Source organism: Mustela putorius, unplaced genomic scaffold (assembly GCF_011764305.1).
Source record: "Mustela putorius furo isolate JIRA1106 unplaced genomic scaffold, ASM1176430v1.1 tig00003859_pilon_pilon_pilon, whole genome shotgun sequence".
NCBI lineage: Eukaryota > Metazoa > Chordata > Mammalia > Carnivora > Mustelidae > Mustela > Mustela putorius.
Window position 1 is genome coordinate 10,266,947 of NW_025422011.1, and position 19,650 is coordinate 10,286,596.

General features: G+C 48.0%; 1 protein-coding gene across 3 annotated transcripts in view; it reads left to right on the top strand.

Moving 5' to 3' along the window:
• The first annotated feature begins 567 nt into the window (after window positions 1-567).
• The window catches only part of SLC1A2 (solute carrier family 1 member 2), a 145,207-nt gene continuing 126,124 nt past the window's right edge, over window positions 568-19,650 (top strand). The window contains exon 1 of one of the 3 annotated variants that reach the window (XM_004755983.3): window positions 568-585. In XM_004755983.3, the coding sequence (XP_004756040.1) occupies window positions 581-585 (5 nt within the window). In that variant the 5' untranslated portion in view covers window positions 568-580. Of the gene's footprint in view, window positions 586-972; window positions 1,614-14,182; window positions 14,476-19,650 lie in introns of those variants that run through there. The other 2 variants (XM_045066022.1, XM_004755981.3) reach the window with 2 other exon arrangements.

The window sequence follows — 19,650 nt, forward strand, 5'->3', positions numbered from 1 at the left end:
GCTAAGCCCCGCTGCCATCTCCAGGGCTCGTTTACACCGAGCAAATCTCTCTATCCAGAGAGCCTGTTTAATTCTCATCGCGGCCCTGCAAAAGGGGTTATTTTTGGTCCCATTTTCCAGACGGAGAAAAGCGAGGTTTCGCCTCCCCGACAGTCACAGCGTGCGGCAGGTGGTGGAGATGTGCCCCAAAGATAATAAAATCGGCACGGATTTCGTCATTATTATGCAAAGCCGGCGGGGAGGCTCTCCGACCCTCCCTCGCCTGAGCCCATCTGTCTCCGTGCACCGCCCCCGGGGCTCAGGAGGCGAAGGCGAGCAGGAGTGGGTGGAGACGCGTCCCCCCGCCGCTTGCCTGGGCCGTCTCCCCACGCCTTGCCAGCCAGCGCCCCCGAGGCCAACCTCCCAAGGCTTAAAAAAGACCACGGCCTCCCCAGCACTCCTCCCGCCCGCCCGCTGCCCCCCGGGAGCTGCATTAATATTAATCCCGATGAATAATTGAAGGCCAGAGATTTATTCGGGCCGCGGCGGGGGAGGGCGCGCAGCTGTGTTCGGCTGGGCCCGGCACCCGGGACGCGGGAGGATGGGGTGGGTGTGTCGCCCATGAGGGTGAGCGTGCGGGTGAGCGCGGCGCCGCAGCGAGTGTGCCAGGGAGCGAGGGGGAGCGCCGGGGGCTGCTCCAGCGAGGCGAGGACGGAGGGGCATCCCAGGTCTCCGGGCTCCGGCCTGCGCTTCGCCCGGCGCGGGGTGACCCGGGGCCACGATGGCTTGAGGGGGAACAATAGCGACTCCTTAGATCCTGGGCTCCTGCCACCGGCTGCCCAGGCCTTCCAGGCGACCAGCGGGGCCTCCTTTCTTATTTGGCTAATTTATGGCGAGAGGCCTGGGGGACGGGGTGGGGTGGTGGGGGAGGCACAGCCGAGGGGGGACCGCGTCTGGGGACGGGGGGCGAGGGGGCGGCAGTTATAGGAGTCTCCCGAGGCGGCGGCGCGGGTGATGTCAGCTCTCGACGAAAATAGAGAGGGATCGCCTGCAAATCCCCAGCTGCGGCGGGGCTAAATCTCGCAATCCCTCCCCGGCGGCGCCGAGCCAGGGCTCAGCGGCCGCCACCGCCTCCCCCCGGCGCGCACACACCGGCACACGCGCGCACGCACGCACACACTCCCCTGCACACCCGCGGCACACCCCCTCCCCGATCTCCCCCGCCACCCTCCTCCAGCCCGCGCTCGGCCCCTCGCCGCGCCTCGAGCCCCGCGGCACAGGCAGGTGGCGGCGGTCCGGCGGCCCGGGGGCGGCGCTGGCTCGGGGAAGCCACCCCCAGCCCCACGAGCGCCCCGCCGAGCGCCGCCGAGGCGGGACGCGGGCGGAGAAGAGTCGAGCCGCTGCTTAGCGCCCGCCGGAGCCTCCCGCGCGGGCTGAGGCGCTAAAGGGCTTACCCGCGAGGGGGGTGGGAGGCGGGGAGACGCTCCCCCTTAAATAGCGCGCTCCGCCACTCGCCGGCGCTCACGCCGCACCCGCTCGCCCCGCTCGCCCCGCGCCCGCCGCCGCCGCCGCCGCCGCCGCCGGACCGCGCAGAAGAGGAGGGGGCGTTCCCAGACCATGGCATCCACTGAAGGGTGAGGGGACTCTTCTGCGGACCCGTGGGGGAGCGGGCGCGCGCGGGGGGTGGCCCCTCATCCGGGACGGGGGCCCGGCGCCCGGCCTTGGTGGCTCGGCTCGGGGTGCGGGACAGTGGGGAGGGGATGGGTTTTCCTCGGCAAAGCTAGCTGCTTAACCCCTTGGAGCTGCGGGGGACAGACGACGGTTTTATTTGATTTAAAAGGGTACGGTGGAGGTGTGAAGAAGAGTCCAACGAGAAAACCCTCTTGAGGGTACATTGCTCGGGGGAGCAGCGCTTGGAGCGAGGCGCGGGGTGGAAGGTGGGGACCGGCCAGGAATGAATGAGCCGGGACCGGGACCGGGGCGGGGCGAGGACCCGCGCGCGCGGCCTTGAATGTCAGCTTTGTAGAGTCGCGGAGTAGATGCCCGGCCTGCACAGATCGCACCTTGTTCTTGGATGGCGGAATCTCCCTGGGCCGCTCTAAGGAAGAGTGGAAGAGATCTGGGTACTTCCCGGGAAGAGGCGGGAAAAGAAGTGATTTGGGGCAGGGACAAGAGTCCCCAGATGCTAGCGGGTGAAGCGCAGGCTTCACCATTCTGCCTGGGGCAGCGGAGTCCTCTTCTGCCTCGTGTGGCAGCAGTCCGAATGAGAATGTTCCCAGAGGAAGTGACAGCTGCCTTTATCAAGAGGGAGATGGGCAAGGGGCAAAAAGATCCTTTGAGTACTCACCCCTCAAAGAAAGGGTCCAGAACAACGTTCCTGGATCAGTATCTCCCAGGAAAGTTTTCTGGCTTGGTAGAACCCGAAATAGGGACAAAAGGACAGGTTGGGGAGGTCAGCTCTGGTTAGTTAAGGATATTGCACTGGCTGCTTGCAAGAGATCACTGGATCCAAGCCGGCGGTTGGGGTGGGGTGGGGGGGAACAGCTCCTCTGGGCACGGGTGAAGAATCCTTGGTCCCGGTCCTTTCCATAATTTCTCTCTAATAAATTTTACTAATGCTCCAGGCTTGATTTTGGGGAAAGGCTCTCTAAATAGGAGTAAAGTCCTGGTTCCAAAGTCAGATCTTTAGATTCCAACCTCCAAGCAAAGGAAGGTATTTGCAAAACCATCTCCCTGTGTTCAGGAGAAGGAACTCATCCCTCTCTGTCCCCGGGAGTCCCTCTGATGGAGTCTGGCACCTTGTGGTAGCGTGATATTTCTTCTCTCTTTTTATTCTAACATTTCAGCGGTGTGGAATTTTTTTTTTTTTTGGATGGTTATTTCTCCAAAAAAAGATACTCCAGAAAGACACGTGTGTACAGAGAAGGTGGTACATTGTGCTAAAACAAGGATCTAGAATTAAATATTAAGAACCCATATGGCTCAACCTCAGAGCCTTTCCCTGCTGATTCAGTCTTTCATATTAGAGAAGACATAAAGGCATTTCTGGCTGCCTTCGTGGCCCTTCTAGACTTACCCCTGCGTGTAAAGACTAGGTTCAAAAACATCTGTGAAAGAGGTGGAGAATGGTCATCTTTCAAATCTTGTACCCAACTCACCCCTTTTTTTGATAGCCAGATGGGGAAAGGAAAGGTTAAGGCAATAACAAAGCCCCCCAGAGGTGTGTATCTCACCTCTGCCCTAAATAAGAGCTGTGAAATGATGTGACATTAAATAAAAAGCAGAAGTGATTTTCAGTATGTTTTAAGATTCACACTCAATTAATGCCGTATCTGTGCACTGTGCATAGTTAAGAAAAGATGTCCCCCCCCCAAAAGAACCCCTTATATTTAGGAGATGAAAGAACTGAAAAAAATGGAAAGGCTGAGAAACATATAGCAATTGATTGAGGAGTAGTTGAGGAGCAGGTGACATTTTCAGAAGCCCTGGTCTTTCTCAGTCTCTTCTGTTCCTCCATCTTTTCTTCAAGGAACAGGTACCAAGTACTCGGGTCGACCTCACGTGGAAGGCACTCTACAGGGATACAAACACATAAGTGGTCCGAGAGCTGGCTTTTAGAGGGTCGGCTCCAATCGATGACTTTGATTAGTAAATTGTTCCTGTGGTTTGGTGAGATTCTCTTGCCTCTTCTGACATCTTTGATTAATGTGCCTAAAAACAGAAGTTCATGGAGAATCCTCAGGCCAGTTGCCTTTGTTGGCTTTTGCTTTCTACCAAGGCTGAAGATGTTGCTTTGAAACACATTGCTGAGAAGGAAGCAAAAATAGCAAAACCGTTATATGCTTTCGGTACCTGCATTTTCAGTAAAACTCTGATCGAGAATGAGACATGAGAGTATGGTAAACTGGCCATTCTGGTTACCATTCCTTTGGTGATACAGTTACTTGTCAATTACATATACCAATTACCAATTAGAAGCAATAGTGACATCTCATGTTTGTTCAGCACTCACTTGCAAATCTCATTTGTGTATATCATCACATTTGATTCTTCCAATGTCTGTGAAGTAGCTGGTCCAGGGAAAATGGACTTTAAGAATACAGGGATATAGAATGTAATGTCATCTTTCCAGGAAGATTCCAGGACTTGGCAGAATTTGGGGGTTATCACCTGGAAATGTCAGTTATCATTGATGAGTGTACTAGAAATGTCTAACGGAGAAGATTACTGGCTTTCTCTCAAACCTTTGGCATATACACCCTGCAAATTGCCTTTTGGAATATTCTTGGTATCAGCCTCTGCACTCAGTCTTTGGTTTGCAAAGTATACTCAAAAGCTGCTTTGGTTATTTGAGGTTTCTGATTATTTGGAACTGGGATTATTAGTATCCAGTTTCCATAAAAGTTAACAGTGGACTCTTTGGTAGTTCCCAGGCCCCAAGAGGTATTTTCTTGTAAAGCAACGTCTGATTTGATAGTTGAGTACCCCCCTCCCCCACACCCACCGGTTCCCCAGACATAGCTTGAGTTACGGTTTTAGGTCCCTGACCCAAATTGGAAAGTGATTATACGTAGTTGGTGGCAGACAAGCTCGGGTCAATTATGGACTGAGTTATACTGGAGCGCCTAGATGTTGTGGAGGTGGACATTTTAGAAATACGTTCTGGGGAGGATGAAAGAGTGCTGAATCTCCACGTTTGTCAGGAACCCGCAGCGATCTGTCTTCTGATCAGTTCCCAGGAGCCAAGGGGTCAGGGTGAAAGCCAACCACGAGGGCTCGGGTTTCAGTTTGACTAAGGAAGCAAATGAAACAGAAAACTGCTGACAGCAGAAAAACCCTGGCAAGGGAACCCTCTGGATTTATTATTTCAAGCAAACAAAAGCAAAACAACGATTGCCATCTCCCTCCTCCCCTGGGGAACGAGGTTGAGGTCAGTGGGAGGAAGAGCTTTCGGACTGGACTTATTGGAAAACCAGTGGAAGGCATGGGTTTCGGGTCCAAAGGGGTTTGCGTATAGCATGCCTCCGGCTTTGGTGCCGTTTTCATTTCTCATTTTGAAGAACATAAAAATCAGCCTCCTTGGGTAAAAGAGATAATAATGGAATTATGAAAAAGCCATTTCGTGTGTATTGAGACAGCCTCTTGTGAGTGACTGGAAGCTCAATTCTAACAAGAAACAATTTCCAAGTCCAAATGAAACTGGATTTCCACCAAATGAAGCGGAAGAGCCAGGCTGTTAAACAACCAAAAGACAGGTCTGCCCATCAGTATCAACGGCCCCTTCTTGTGCTCTTTTATATAACACGATTAGGTGCTGTCTCCTTTCGATTCAAATTTAAGGAGATTGTCAGACGCGGAAAAGTGCCTAAGAGGTAGTGCTTCGGTTGCAGAAACCAGCAATATTTAACAGCTCTGAGTGAAATTTCTGGGTCATTGTGCCATAAATCCTGGAGATCCCAGATTGCAAAGCTTTTCTCTGTTTGAGGCTCGACACAGGTTGATTTCAGTGTAAATTCCCCCTCTCTACCCTCCTCTATGACTGTCTGACCAATACCCAGATGTCTGGTTTTCCCCCATTTAAAGGCAAACTAAACAGTTTTCCATGCTGATTTTCCCCCCAAGGGACTGGCTAGCGTCTCAGAACTGAATCTACTCTTTGTTTCAATGACCTACGATGATTATTTTAATCAAATAAGACACCAATAATTTAAAACCTTCTAGCAATAGCAGACAGGAGAATACCGCTCTAGATAAAATTTGAGTTTTGCTTGCATTTTAAGAACTTGTCCTTGAAGTCTGAAAAAAAAAAAAAATCGAACAAATACCATATACCGCCTTGCTTGCAGACTTCTCTCCTTGCTCTTAACAGCTTGTTGGGGGCAAGCAGGATGTTTCAGAGCAAGGGTTTTAGAATCCAGATTATGGCAAATCTCTTTATTTACCAGATCCTGTGCGTGCTCTCTTCTCCCTCTGCCCGCCCCTCACCCCTCAACGCACCAAGTGCCAAGTCTTTGGAATGAGTTCATTAAAGGAGTGTTTAAAAATACCTCATTGCTCCCATCTCCATGTGTTTCATCATTGATTGGAGGCAGAGGGGCCGCATATTTGTCAGTAGAGTACAAAAGGACTAGCATCTCGTTATAAATCTGTCTGGTTGGCTTCAAGTGATGGCAGAAAGAACAATGGGCCGGCGCTATCAAAGACAAATAAATGGAGATAAGGGGAGATCCTTAAACTTTAAAAAAAAAAAAGAGTAACTCATTTTCTTTGTGTTTTGTGTTTTTTATTTTTTCTTCTCCCAAAATGGTTGTTTTCAGGTGTTGCTGTTTATTTACTTATCTCTCATCGATGTATCTATTTCATTTTCCGTGTAGATGAGCAGGTGCGGCTTCTGTCTGCTGAACTGCCACCTGGTGTTTTTCGCAATCTTGGTCGCTACTTGAGATTGTAGACTCATTGAGCAAGCGTTGTCCTTTAAAGATGGACTCAACTCTATTTTGGTGGCTGGACTTGGTCTGTGTGAATCCTGGCTCCCTCTAGGATACGTGATGGCTCATGTTAAAGACCTTGAGTGAAGTCCCTGGAGACAAGAAGGGAGATGTTTCCCTCCCACACACCCCTGTGTGTTAGAGCCTCCATTTAAATCACCGAGGGTACTTTCTTCTGTTACATTTGGTCAGAAGTGCCATCTGTCACTCGCCCTTCGTCGTCTGGCACGGGACTGACTCTCGTGCGCTCCTGCCATCCCGGGTTCCCAGGCACTATGCTCTCAGGGTCACAGGGCTGGTGGCAAGGTTGGATGGAGGCGGATCTGAGGCTCATCTGTGTCCCAAGCAATGCTCTTCCCACAACACAAGCCATTAGGTACTGGATCCCTGCAGACTGTAGGTGGCCCCCAGACAAGAATGTTTTGGGTTACACAGGATTTTCAAAACTTTAGAATTATTTCCCTATAAACCTCTTTCACCTGAAAAAGGAATCCTGATTTTGGCTTCTGGCAAACATTGGCAAAGTTGATGGCAAGGGGTCTGTCTTTTGTGTTCGTATAATTTATTGAGTGATTACAGCCTTGTGTTGTTCACAATATTTTATATACATTAATTTATTTACTCCCCTCCACAGTGTGATGCATAAGGACTATTATCATTCCCATTTTACAGGTATGGAAATTGAGACATAGAAAGATTAAGGAACTTGCCCAAGGTTCCACAGTTAAGGAGTGACAGAGGCAAGCTGTAAATCCAGCCAGCCAGGCTCTGGCACTCTGGGCCCTAACCATTAGAGGGCACTGCTTAGACATACAGGATTGAGGTCCACTGGGGCCAAGTGGCTGTCCCTTGAGATAGGGCACATGCTTTCCAGGTTGGGTGGTCTTTTCTGAGACTCCTGGTGCATGTTGCATGCTCGACCTCGTACCTCTCTAAGGCAGCCTTTGAGAGAATGAGAGTTTGGGTTCTGTCCTCCTCCAGGATGCCACTGCCCAGTGGTTGTGGATTGGGAGAATTCTTTGAAACCTATCTCTAGGACATGAACAGTAATTCCAGCTACTTTTTCTTGTTAAGCCTTTAACCACTACCTTCTTGTTATTTCCTTTAACTTTCCTCTGGGTTGTTCTCAATGATCAGTTCTTTTGCAATTATTGGTTGTCAGGACGCCAGAAACACAGTCTTACCTGGACACAGTGCTCTGAAACAGCCCAGGCTGACCACATGGGTCCCACGTTTTGGAACACTGAGCCCTGAACATGTACTTCTTAGTGGCAAACGTAGCTGAGAATGTGATGGCTCTGGAATTTATCTTTTCCTGCATGATTTCAAGTGTATTGGTTCAGGGTTGTGGCTTCACTTACCTACTTTCCTGAAACAGCTGTAATCCTGCCCTTTTAGGAGTAGGGCTGATGTTGTTGTTGTTTGTTTTGTTTTGTTTTTACAACATATGCAGACAGTGATGACTAGAGATGTCTTTTAAATCAAGGAAAACACTTTTCAGAGGTAATATTGCTCTGTTACAAGCACAGTTTGTTATCACTCAATAGGTGGCAGTAGATGTGAGCACTTCATCCAGACTGGTGGTTTGACTCCCTTTGGAAGCCCCTGGGTTCTTAGGGACTCCCAAACCCACAGTGTTCCATTCCTTTTTCACTGGAAAGAAAAAATTGTCTCCACCAAATCTATCATTTAGTATTTGTGAGCCAATTGTCCTACGTCACCAGTGTTCATAGAGATCACCATAAACAAATATAAATAGGGCCATTCCTTTGAATTTATTCCAGGTCTGTGTGGCTATACATATATGATTTCATTAAATCCTTGGAAAATTCCTATGGAATTTTATGCTCGTTTTACAGATGGAGAATCTGACACTTTGAGGAATTTTGATTTTATGTTGTTATTGGGTGCTTTTTTTTTCGCGTAATTCTAATGTGTTTCAAACTATCCACATTTTGCAGTTAATTCACATTTCATTAAAATTTCACAATCGTTCCCTATGTTTGTTTTAGCGGCAGCAGGTGGATTGAAACATTTTGGGTTAAAAGAAACAAGATAGCCGAGTGTCCTTGCAAAAAGAGATGATAAAGAATTTAAAAGACAGGGCACAAGAAAGATGGCAATGATTATGGAGATGTTAACTTCACGTTGAATGGAGATGTGACATTCAAGAAGATGCTGCCGCTAAAAAAAAGAGGGAATAAGTTTAGGCAGCTGAGAACAATGGCGAGACCCTAGCCTGTAGACATGAAACCAGAGAATTTCAAGTAGAAGAAGCAGTTGCCTTGCACGGAGGGAGATAAGGTGAAAGAAGACAAATAAAACAAGGAAAGTGTTCTTTTTCTGTTAGGTATTAGGCAAAGCCAATTGCTGCAGACCAAATGCATTTTTGTTTTTGTCTCAGTCTGTAATTAAAAGGGCAGTTGTGATCTGATAACCAGCTTGGTTGGGAAAGTGGATGGAAGTCAACATGAACCAAGCTTAATTAGATAAACTTGTCTAGAGGTGAAATGGATGGGTATCAGCTGACAACACTCACCTCAGACACTTGGAGGGGACTCACGATCCCCAGGGAAAGGGTTCTGCTCTTATTATTATTTTTTTATATATGGAACATATGGTCTGGAAAAAGTGTCAAAAATAAGTTTGGGACTAATTTCTCAGAATTGAAAAGAGAGTCATGGAATTATAGACCGAATCTATTTCCGCGGTGTTTCTCTGGGATTCAAAGTCATCAATCAGCGGACATTAGTAAAATCATTCTAGGATAGAAGCTCCAAAGGGATCATCGATCTTTTGATCATGATTAATTGCTAACATTTCAGATGAAGAGCTCATCGTTTGTTTATCTGTTAGTCTGAGAATATTCAAATTTGGCTTCTTTTCAAGACACTGATACATTGGGTTTGAGGCACTGCTGCTGGGAGGCACCCCGAGGTGGAGACTTGAGTGCATGAAGTTCATTGAGGGGAGCTGGCAGCATAAATCCCTGCGGAACAGCGAAGGGAGCAAGGAAGGGTAGGCAGGGGGAGAAATGGAAACAGTCCCATCAAAGGGATTAGCGCGTCCCACAGGAAGTTCTGGCTCGGAATGTTTCTTCAGAAAGATCCTGCATTGAGAACAGAGGTCTGGCCTTTCTATCCCTGCATCAGCACTGCCAGCCCCGGGGGTGAAGGTGGAGGGGTTGTGGAGGGAGGGGAGGGAGAATAAATCTTACAGTCCTGAAGGTGGGGAGCGTGGGAGTTTCGGCGGCACACCACAGTATCCATTAGTGACTCCCAATATAGATATTTGAGACATAATAAAATAATGGATACAGTCGCCTTCGATCGGAATATCCAGGTCTCCACAAAGCTATTACCTGGAGTAAAGTGCTATACCTTGAAAGAGTATGTGGTTGGGGGAAAAGGGTGAGGAGAAGATGGGTTCTGGTGGGCAGAGAAGGGGAGAATGAGTAGACATCACCTTACCCAGGTTTAGCTGTGACCCACGTAGCCCCCAGAGACAAATGACAGAAGCCCGTCTCTGCACTCCAGACCTGCCAGAGATTTCTGGAAGCAACAGGAGGATGGTTATCTGAAATTGCTGTCTAGGAAAGGGTTCTCAGCTCTTGTTCTTGGAAGGGTCCACAAAGAGCAATAGATCAATACATAGGGAGTCAGAGTATAGCTATTATTGATACATCCAGTGTCGACAGCAACTGTTTCTGAATTCCTACTAGTGTATTTCCCATGGAGTCCTTACCTTAAGGGAACGTGGGCAGTGAACTGGATAACCAACTGGTAATCAATTTGGTTTAGCACACTGGGTGAGAATTTTTTGTGGGAATCAGGTGGGACCTCAACAGTTGGCTAGAAGAGATTCTGGGGGCTTTGATGGAGTGGTATTTATAATCATAGTTGTAAGTGAGCTCACCCTGAGAGATTCCCTAGAAGTGCTAGGGGAAGAATCCTGGGATGCTATAGTGTCTACAGATAAGCGGGGGGGAGGGGTGGCGATTCAGGGGACGCAGGAAGCTGAGAAACAAGCAGGGAACTCAGAAGAGAGCAGGTGTCTTGGAATGGGAGTCAGGACCACATGCTATAGAGAGGTAAAGTAATAGAAGTTGAAAAGTATCATCGGGGGCGCCTGGGTGGCTCAGTGGGTTAAGCCGCTGCCTTCGGCTCAGGTCATGGTCTCAGGGTCCTGGGATCGAGTCCCGCATCGGGCTCTCTGCTCAGCGGGGAGCCTGCTTCCCTCTCTCTCTCTCTGCCTGCCTCTCTGTCTACTTGTGGTTTCTCTCTGTCAAATAAATAAATAAAATCTTTAAAAAAAAAGAAAAGAAAAGTATCATCGGATCCATCAGTTTCAAGGCAATCACTGACCAGTGCCAGAGCACGGTCAGCAAAGTAGTGGTTACTGTTACCATGTTGGTGTGGGTTGAGAATGGATGGAGAGAAGAGGAATGTAGTTGGTTTTTGTTTTTTTCAGGAGTGACAATCAAGGGGAGGATGGGAATAGGAAAGGAGATGCAGGAGAGATTACATTTTAGCTTTTTTTTTTTTTTTTTTCCAGTTTTAGGATGGATTATGCTGAGGGAAAGGTTTGATTGGTGATGGCAGTGTCTTCTTGGGTTCCTCTTGTGGAAGCTGATGAAAGAAAGTATTGCAACTAGGGGGTAATGATTGTTTGCCCTGGAGGTTCCTGCAGGGGAGGGCAGGTGGCTCTGTGGCGCTCGGCATGGTTCTTAAAGACTTCCTGTTTGCCAATCCTACAGCCCATGGCGTGGGGTAGGACAACTCAGCACAGAAGGAGAGGAAAATGTCACCTGCCTGGCCTGTCTGATCTGGGCCTCCCACCCTGGAGGGAGTGACATGGAGATCCATGGAGTGACAGATGGGGCAGACAGCTAGAGTGGGATAGATTTTAGTAATGATTGTCTTTAGTTTTTAAGATTGAACTTCTGGAAGCCATTCTAAGTCTCTCTAGCTGGGATTCTTCTCTTCCCCTGCAAGGGTTCGTTTGTACTCTTGCAGAGCTGGTGAAATTTCTGTGGACTCATTTTTGATCTCCATTTTCTCTACTTTGCATGCTCTTTGGATCACTTCTTGGGCCTTTTCACACCACAGGCATATTGAACACTCTAAAATGTATATTTCTAGCCCAGACCTCTTCTTCATGCTCTGGATTCATATCTCCTATCATCTAATTGACATCTCCCTTTGTGCAATGCATAGACATCTCTAAGTTACTGCGCGGACAACAGAACTCTTGATATCTTCTCCTGCGAATGTAACCCCATGCCTTCCCAAGTTTCTCCCTTCTCAGCAAAGGGCACTAGCATCCATCTGGCCATTCAAAGTGAGCAGTGTAGGTATTCCCCTTGTTTCTTTTATCTCTCCCATCAGCCCCAACCTACAAGCTGTCTCAGTCCCATCTCCTAAATGGATCTTTGCCATGACCCTCACGTCCACTCATGGCTCTACTGGAAACTTGCGGGCTTTCAGTGCCTCAACTACCCCCGGGTCCTGTCCACCCCTTTAGAGTTTATTATCTTTGTCTGGACCATTTCCTACCCTCCACCCACCACCGTTCTTGAGCTGGCTGGCATCCTTTAATCCTACAGCATCCCTCAGTTCTCCGTGCAAACACCATTTCCCAGAGGGGTCTTCTCCCATCCCTCCAAAACCCAGGTCCCCCTTTCTTAGCCCCATGTCATCCCCTTCCTTTGCTTCCTTCACGACCTCGGGTATAGTGTTTAAATATTGTATTTATTTACCTTTTGGCTTGCCGCTACTTCCGTCCTGGCGTGTTAACACTGGCGGCTGGTCCATCATCGCCTCCCCTAGATCCTGACACCATGCAGTCAATAAACATTTATTGATTGAATGTTCATCAGCCTCACCCAGCCCGGGGATGCAAGGAGGGCTTCTCAGAAGAGGTGACATTTAAGCTTTGTCTCTTCCGGGGAGTGTGTTCCCATTATACTTTGTTCAGCCTTCTCTTAACAGCTCTTCATGCTAACAGGGTGAGCTGTTGCCTTGTCTATCTGCTTACCATCCTGGTGTCCAAGGATCGGGCCCGTTCATTTCTTTGTGGCTTGATTTATTACCATTATCACAATGCATGTGGGTGTAATCGACTTGTCTAGCTTGGGAAGGATGCCTGCTGGGGCATTCAGAGGCCAGAGGGGATGGTTATTTAAAATTTTTTAAAAAATATTTAATTTATTTATTTGGCAGACAGATTAAGCACAAGAAGGGGGGGCCACAGAGGGAGATGAAGAAGCAGGCTCCCCGCTGAGCTGGGAGCCTGATGTGGGGCTTGATCCCAGGGTCCTGGGATCATGACCTGAGCTGAAGGCAGACACTTAACCCACTGAGCCACCCAGGCACCCCCAGAAAGGGATGTAAGTTTTAAGGGAGCATCCGGACCAATGTAGAGAGAACATGTCCTTTTGCTTCTTGTGACATGTCCTCTTTTTGAAGTTCTGCCCAGAAATCAGTAACCAGACTTTTGACTGCTAAGTGTTTCTAGGGTTCAGGTAGGTTAAAAGAATAACTAGTTGGGCAACAGCTCATCTCGTGAAGCCACAAATGTATTTGTTATAGCCGGTCATGTTCCTGTGCTCTTGTCTGGGAAAGATTACACACTCCTGTCACTACTGCTGTCTTAAAAATGCAGGAAAGTTGAATCAGGTGAGACCTATGAGCCCTAGCTCCCCATCTTTCCCGAGGACCACCTGCCTCCTCTCAGAATGATGTCTTTTTTCCCCGTTTTCCTCGTGCCTTGTGCAGGAAAACAAGGAGAAGCTAGCACGATATGATATACACATACAAAAAGAGATTTCTTAAGTCATAGGTGATGTTTAAATTGCATCAGTGAATAAAATCCAAGGCTCATTAGTTCAACTGCTTATAGAACTGATTCAGAAAAAAAAAGTTCCCGAAAGCTGACAAAGTTATTGTTAAATTGATGCTTTTTAACTTTTAAAGAGATTCTGTATGTATTTAATCAACCCAACAGAGTTCTCCTCTCTGGCTTCCTATTGGGGTTGGAAACAAGAGCGAGAAGTCCAGAAATAATACATTTTACAGTTGATGTATGCGTCTTCTGGGAACCTAAACAAAAGCATTTGGTGTTTCTCTATTTCCTGGAGTGAAGTTCTTCTCTGAAGTTTTCTGGTGGCAGGACACGTTGAGGGATATTTGTTGTGCCCTGGTGGGGTAAGAGAATGAGAACTCTGTCTGGTGTCGTCTTTCTGGACTCTCAGTGAGAATTCCGAGATTGGGGGAAGGGCCAGTTTGTGAAACCCTCTTCCCGAGCCTTATGGGAAAGTCTTCAGCTGAAACCACGCTCATCACCCTAACGGCAAATGCTGGATTCCTCCTGGATTCAGGTCAGGCGCTCACACCGCGGTGTTGGAGGTAAAAGCAGAATCAAAACAGGACGTTGTGTTTTCCAGTTTCCTCAGGCACAGAAGTCATTATTAATGGAGAGAGCCGAGCGGACACGGATCATGTTTTTACTTTATTTGCTTTCTTTTTCCCTCTGAAGACTCTCAGTGGGTTTCAGGAAAAGTAAAACCCAGATCCCACGCAATCGGCCCTTAATTGTTCCTCGGCGATCAGAAGGACCAAACGAGTTTGTCCAGAAGGGGGCACTGTGGAGCCCCATGTCGGTTCACCAGCCTGAGAGTGGTAATTTTCCTGCAGTACTGAAGCCAGAGCCAGAGGGCAAACTGTCTCTTTCCCAGGCCAACACCAGCTGTTGTCTTGGTTTTTTTAAAGAAAGGAAACCCTACTGCTTGGATTATTACATTTCAAGTGACCTGGAGTTGCTAAGTCACCGAGGGGACCAGAACTCCTCAGCCCCCAGGGTTACCCCTGGGAGGAGAGGTTGAGAGAGAGTTGACAGCGTTTCATTTACCATCCTGGTCCGGAGTCCTCCTCCCTGTCATCAGCCACCTGCCTTCTCCCTGAGAGTCATCTGTGCCGATGGAGAAAGACTCACTGGTTCCAGAGTTCCGGTATGTCCAAACTGGTTTTGTCTGGGTTGTTGACAGACTTTCAAGGCAAAGGGGCAACCATGGGGAAAGGGAGAGGCCTTTAACGAGGGAGGAAAAGACACTTGAGGGATCGAAAAGTACATTTTGAAAGGGCTGAAAAGGACATAATAAGCAACACAAGAATGGGAGTATGGCAACAGGAACCCCTCTTTTCAGAAGGTCTAAGCAGCCACCCCAGGAGGCCAGCTTGTATTCCAACCCCATTGGAAGCAGGCAACAAAATCAAGACAGGCTCGAAAACGTGGTGTGTTTGTTACAGGGAGCACTCCCTTGGGAGGAGGCCGGAGAGGGGTCTGGGACTTAGGTCCATATGCTTGTCTGAAGAGGTCTTCCCTCTCCAACTTGGAGCTAAGCTGCTGCGGCCGGCCAGTGAGATGAAGCTGGTTGCATGTTTTCAGCAGCAGGCAAATCACTGTTCTGTCCAGCTGTGACTGCAATGATGAATCAGAGGGCGTTTTAAATTAACCTTCGAAGTTCTCCTCTCATGGAACCACAGGGTGTTTGTTGAATAAACAAACGAAAGCGGTCAGAAAACTCCCCGGATGAGTTCTTTATGATATTAATTTCTTGTTCCTCCTTCAAGAGAATCTGGAATTGAGTACAAACCAAGAAGTTCAGGGATGCGGGGCCGGCTTTAGGGGCCTTCGATGGGTGGTAGCACAGGGCCTGAGCTCACAAGGGACGGAGAATTGGTTTAACCCTCCACTGTCACCATCTTGAAGTTCTTAACAAGGGGCCTCGTGTTTTCAATTTGCACTGGGCCTCATGAATGATGGGACCAGTCCCGCAGGGAAGGCACCTATGCATGGGCCAAATGAAATACTACATGTGGTGGCAGTGAACATGATGGAGAGGATGACCTCGAGAACATCTCATCTCTTGCAGTGCACGAAGACATTCCAATAATGACATCCTTTGCATAAAACAGCTTATAGAAAACCTTATAACCAGCGCTTGCACAGCGCTTGCAAGGGTGTGTTTTATCCTCGGGAAGACCCCGGTGAAATTTCCTGTTGTACCGCTTACGCGCAGTATAACTGCAGGAAAGTTAATTAACCTCCCTGAGACCCCGAGTATCTGTCTGTTACATAGAGACGATATCAGTCAATTGATAGGGCTCGGCAAGGAGTAAGACGTGTGTGCGGCACTTGGGATAGTGTCCAGGACATGGAGGACACTCCGTAGTGCAGGCTGTCCTCCTTGAACCCTGTTGAAGTCAGCGGAGGCTAGCTCAGTCTCCTGACTTTTCAAATTAGATTGTGAACACCCAGTGCATACCCACAGGCATGTTTGCTAATTCTTTCTCCTGGAGCCACAGGTGATAAGCCGAGAAAGTAGGTCCTGGATTTCTTTGATCTCACCAGTGGTGTGTTTGTGTTAGTGTAGGTTTGTTTGAAGGCTTTTCTCCTACAAGCTTTTAACCCTTAAACTCGAAGCACCTCCTACTCCAAAATGCAGGGTGGCTTTTCCAGCGTGCCTCTGTGTGACACCAGCAGGTGCTCCACGGTTCAACTCAGTTCTGACGCTACCTCCCTGGAATTAGCCTCACATCCCATAAGCAAAGGGCTCAGTCCCATCGGACTGCCCCCACTTGGATGCCAGTGGGAAGCCCACGTTGTGCTTCTCACCTACTGGATGAACATCCAAGGTCTTCCCACGGCCCCCCTTCGCAGGTCTGATAATGTGCTGGGATCACTCGTACACAACTCGGGAAACGCTTTGCTTATGTCTCCCTGTTTATTATAAAGGACACCACTCAGAACCGTCCAGATGGAAGAGAGGCATGGGACAAGGAACTGGGGACGGGACGAGGTGCCTTCTCTTGGCTTACCACCATCCCGGTACCGTGATGTGTTGAGCAACCCAGAAGCTCTTAAAGCGTCCTTGAGGGTTTTCTGTAGAAGTTTTGCTACATAGGCTGATTGAATCACTGCCCGTGAGTGCTTAACTCTGTGTCCAGCTCCTCTCTCTCCCCAAAGAGATTAATTAATATTAATAATTAATACTAATAATTATTAATATTAATAATATTAATATTAATTAACATTAATGTTCTGAAACATAAATAAATAAAACATAAAAAATAGTATGCAGCAGCTGAGCACTAAAAGATTCCTATATGGTTTTAAAGGGAAATCAAGTAGTTAGGAAGGCTTCTGTGTTTTCCTTTTTTTAAAAAAAATGTTATCTCTTAAATTTTCATGGGACTCTGATTTTTCAGGGATGAACCTATATGATTTGTGGTAGTAGTAAGCCATATGAAGGCACCATTCTGTGCCTTGGTAAGGGTGGAGTGTTTATCCATAACAAATGTATTCATTATGCAGGAAATCCATACTGGTTAGACACAAACAAGATTAAAAAAACAAAACAAAACACCTATTCTGTCACTAACCAGCGATAAGTATCTTTCACATTGGTATATTTCATTTCAGACTAAATGCATATTTGCACATGAATACATTTGTAATAAACATGGAAATGCAGTGTACAGACTGTCCTATAAAATAATTTTTGACTTGACAGTGTGTTAGGAACATCTGTTCATAAGTAAATTGATACACTTACTTAACTGCTGTAGTTTCCGTTTTGTGGATGTATCATCATCACTTTGGAAGCCAAACTCTGGTCATCAGCCTTTAGTGTGCTTCAGAAGTTACACTGTTACAAACGTCCCCGTGTGTACCCTATGCAAACCTGTCTGTCTCCTGATTTCCTCCGGGTAGATAGCTGGCGGTGGAATCGCTGGGTCAGATGGTACACACACATCCTCTCCACACATAGCTCCCAGCTGCAGCGTCTGAGCAGGGATGGGAGATTCGAATGACCGAATGCACTTGTCTTTTTTGAGTCTATTTCACCGCAGTGTCTATTAATTGTAGTTGTAATACAGAACGGCTCTGGGGTTCACTTTAATTCCTGGCAAAATACCTGAGTCTGGTGTAGACAAAGAAATGTCTTTTCTTGGCACTTGGTTAAAAAAAATTTTCCCCCCTGTCTTGGGTGGGAGTCCTCGTTCACATGCCACGTCAGTCTAGATGGAAATGAGCCCGTTCTTTTTGTTTCAGGGCTCTCGCACACAGCGTAGAACATTCTCATGATTTCCTTTTCTGTTAACTGTGTGGAGTTCATACTGCGTTCTTAAGGGGTTAACTTTCCTCTAACAAGTGCTTTCTCCAAGTACCAAGGCAGGGGGGCTCTTCTTACTGGGGTGTAGGCTTGTTCCTTTGTGCCCTGTCCTTTCGCTTCCCCTGGAAGGAGCTGAATACCCCTTCTGCTCTGACAAGCCACGTACAGCTGGAGAAAGGCATTCTCTCCAGTGTGGACATTGCCATGTTGCCTCTCACGTCCTCAACCTTCCCGTCTCAAAATCCAGCCCTGCCCCTTACCTCAGCTCCCTCCCCACCTCCGGTTGTGGTCCTCTGGATTTTGCACCCGAGTTTTATGCAGGTGACACCTACCTAACAATCAGGCAGAGAGAATCTTCTGATTTGGCTTCATTATCTGGGAAGGTCAAGCTCAAGGTGTTGGGTCCGAGTAATGAAAAGTGTTTGCTTTGGTTTCCCATCTTGGAAGATGCCTGTAGTGGGCTAAATGTCTGTTAAAGGCCAGCTCTTGACTTCCTTTCTGTTGATGGGAAGGAGTGCGATTCAGGGAGTAGGGGAAGAAGAGAGGGGGAACACATGCTAAGGGGTCAGCGTAATGGGGTTGCTCTTTCGGGCTGGGAGACACAGACTGCGGCTGAACACTTTTTATTTTGGAAGTAACTTGCCGGTTGCAAATAAATGCTCACAAAGTCTCTCCTCGAACTGGGTAGTGACCCAGGCACAGGCAGGCTCTACTGGGCTGGTGTGGCGTCCTTCCTTCCTGTCGGCAAGGCTCTGAATGGGCTCTCTCTAAAATGCAACATACTCTGTTCTTGTGGGTTTCACAGCTCCATGGAGCTAAGTAGGAGGCTACGCTTTTTAAAAAAAAAAAATTTTTTTATCTCTCTGAAGATGAGATAACTGACATCACCTCTTAGAGTCGGGTGGTGGCCTTCCCATTTATTACCTGACAAACCACAGACCCCAGGTATCTCTTTGATCAGGCTTCACTTCATGCTATGTGTGGTTGCTGTAGGCTCGTCTCCTTTGGACTGCTCACCATGGGTCGTCCTTCAAGTCTGGGCTCTGTTTCTTTGGCCGAATGCAGACCGTATTTTTTTCCATCCCTTTCAAAAGTGAGAGTGGTCAGTGCAGGTGAGATTGTACTGCAAACGAATGCCCAGTGGGCTTCAGTGGTGTGTTAAGGATAATAAAGTGCTTCTACTTGCTGTTACCGTGGACTCAGAATGTCCCAGAACATTTGGCCCAGCCCCCTCATTAGGCTGAGCCCCACAGTCAAAATAGGTTAAGGAGACCTGGGGTTTAGCCCTCCTTCTGCCACCGGCTTCTGGACCAGAAATCTATTTATTCTATCTCGTTTTTTTCCCTGCCCACGACGTGAGCTTTTTTTTTTTTTTTTTAAAGATTTTAATTTTTATTTTATTTGACAGAGAGAGAGAGATCACAAGTAGGCAGAGAGGCAGGCAGAGACAGAGGGGGAAGCAGGCTCCCTGCTGAGCAGAGAGCCCGATGCGGGGCTCGATCCCAGGACACTGAGATCATGACCTGAGCCGAAGGCAGCGGCTTAATCCACTGAGCCACCCAGGCGCCCCCGACGTGAGCTTTTTAAGGCACGTTGTCTTCTTTACCTGTGTTTTTCCCTGCACCTTGGACCTCCGGTCCCCAGAGGCTTGCTGGTCTGGGACCCCTGGGACGGTTGTCCCCTCAACACTGTGCTGCTCCCTCTGGAGTCTTGGTGGAGGGGTGAGGTGGGGGAAAGCCAAATCTCCCTTAGTTTCTCCACCCTTAATGCCCCAGACTCTCTCACATGTGTGGGGGTTGTGGATGGACAGACTTTATCCAAGATTTGAGAACAGCGAGAAGCAATGATGATTTTAAAAAAGATAACCATAAAAATCACTATTCTCAGTGCTTAAGAGAAAAAGAATCCAAAACATTTGATAGGAGATCTCCTAAGAGATGAGCTCACACCTGGTGCCAGCTTGACGTCTGAACTCAGAGGAAGAGCTCCTCTTCCGGTTCCCCTTGG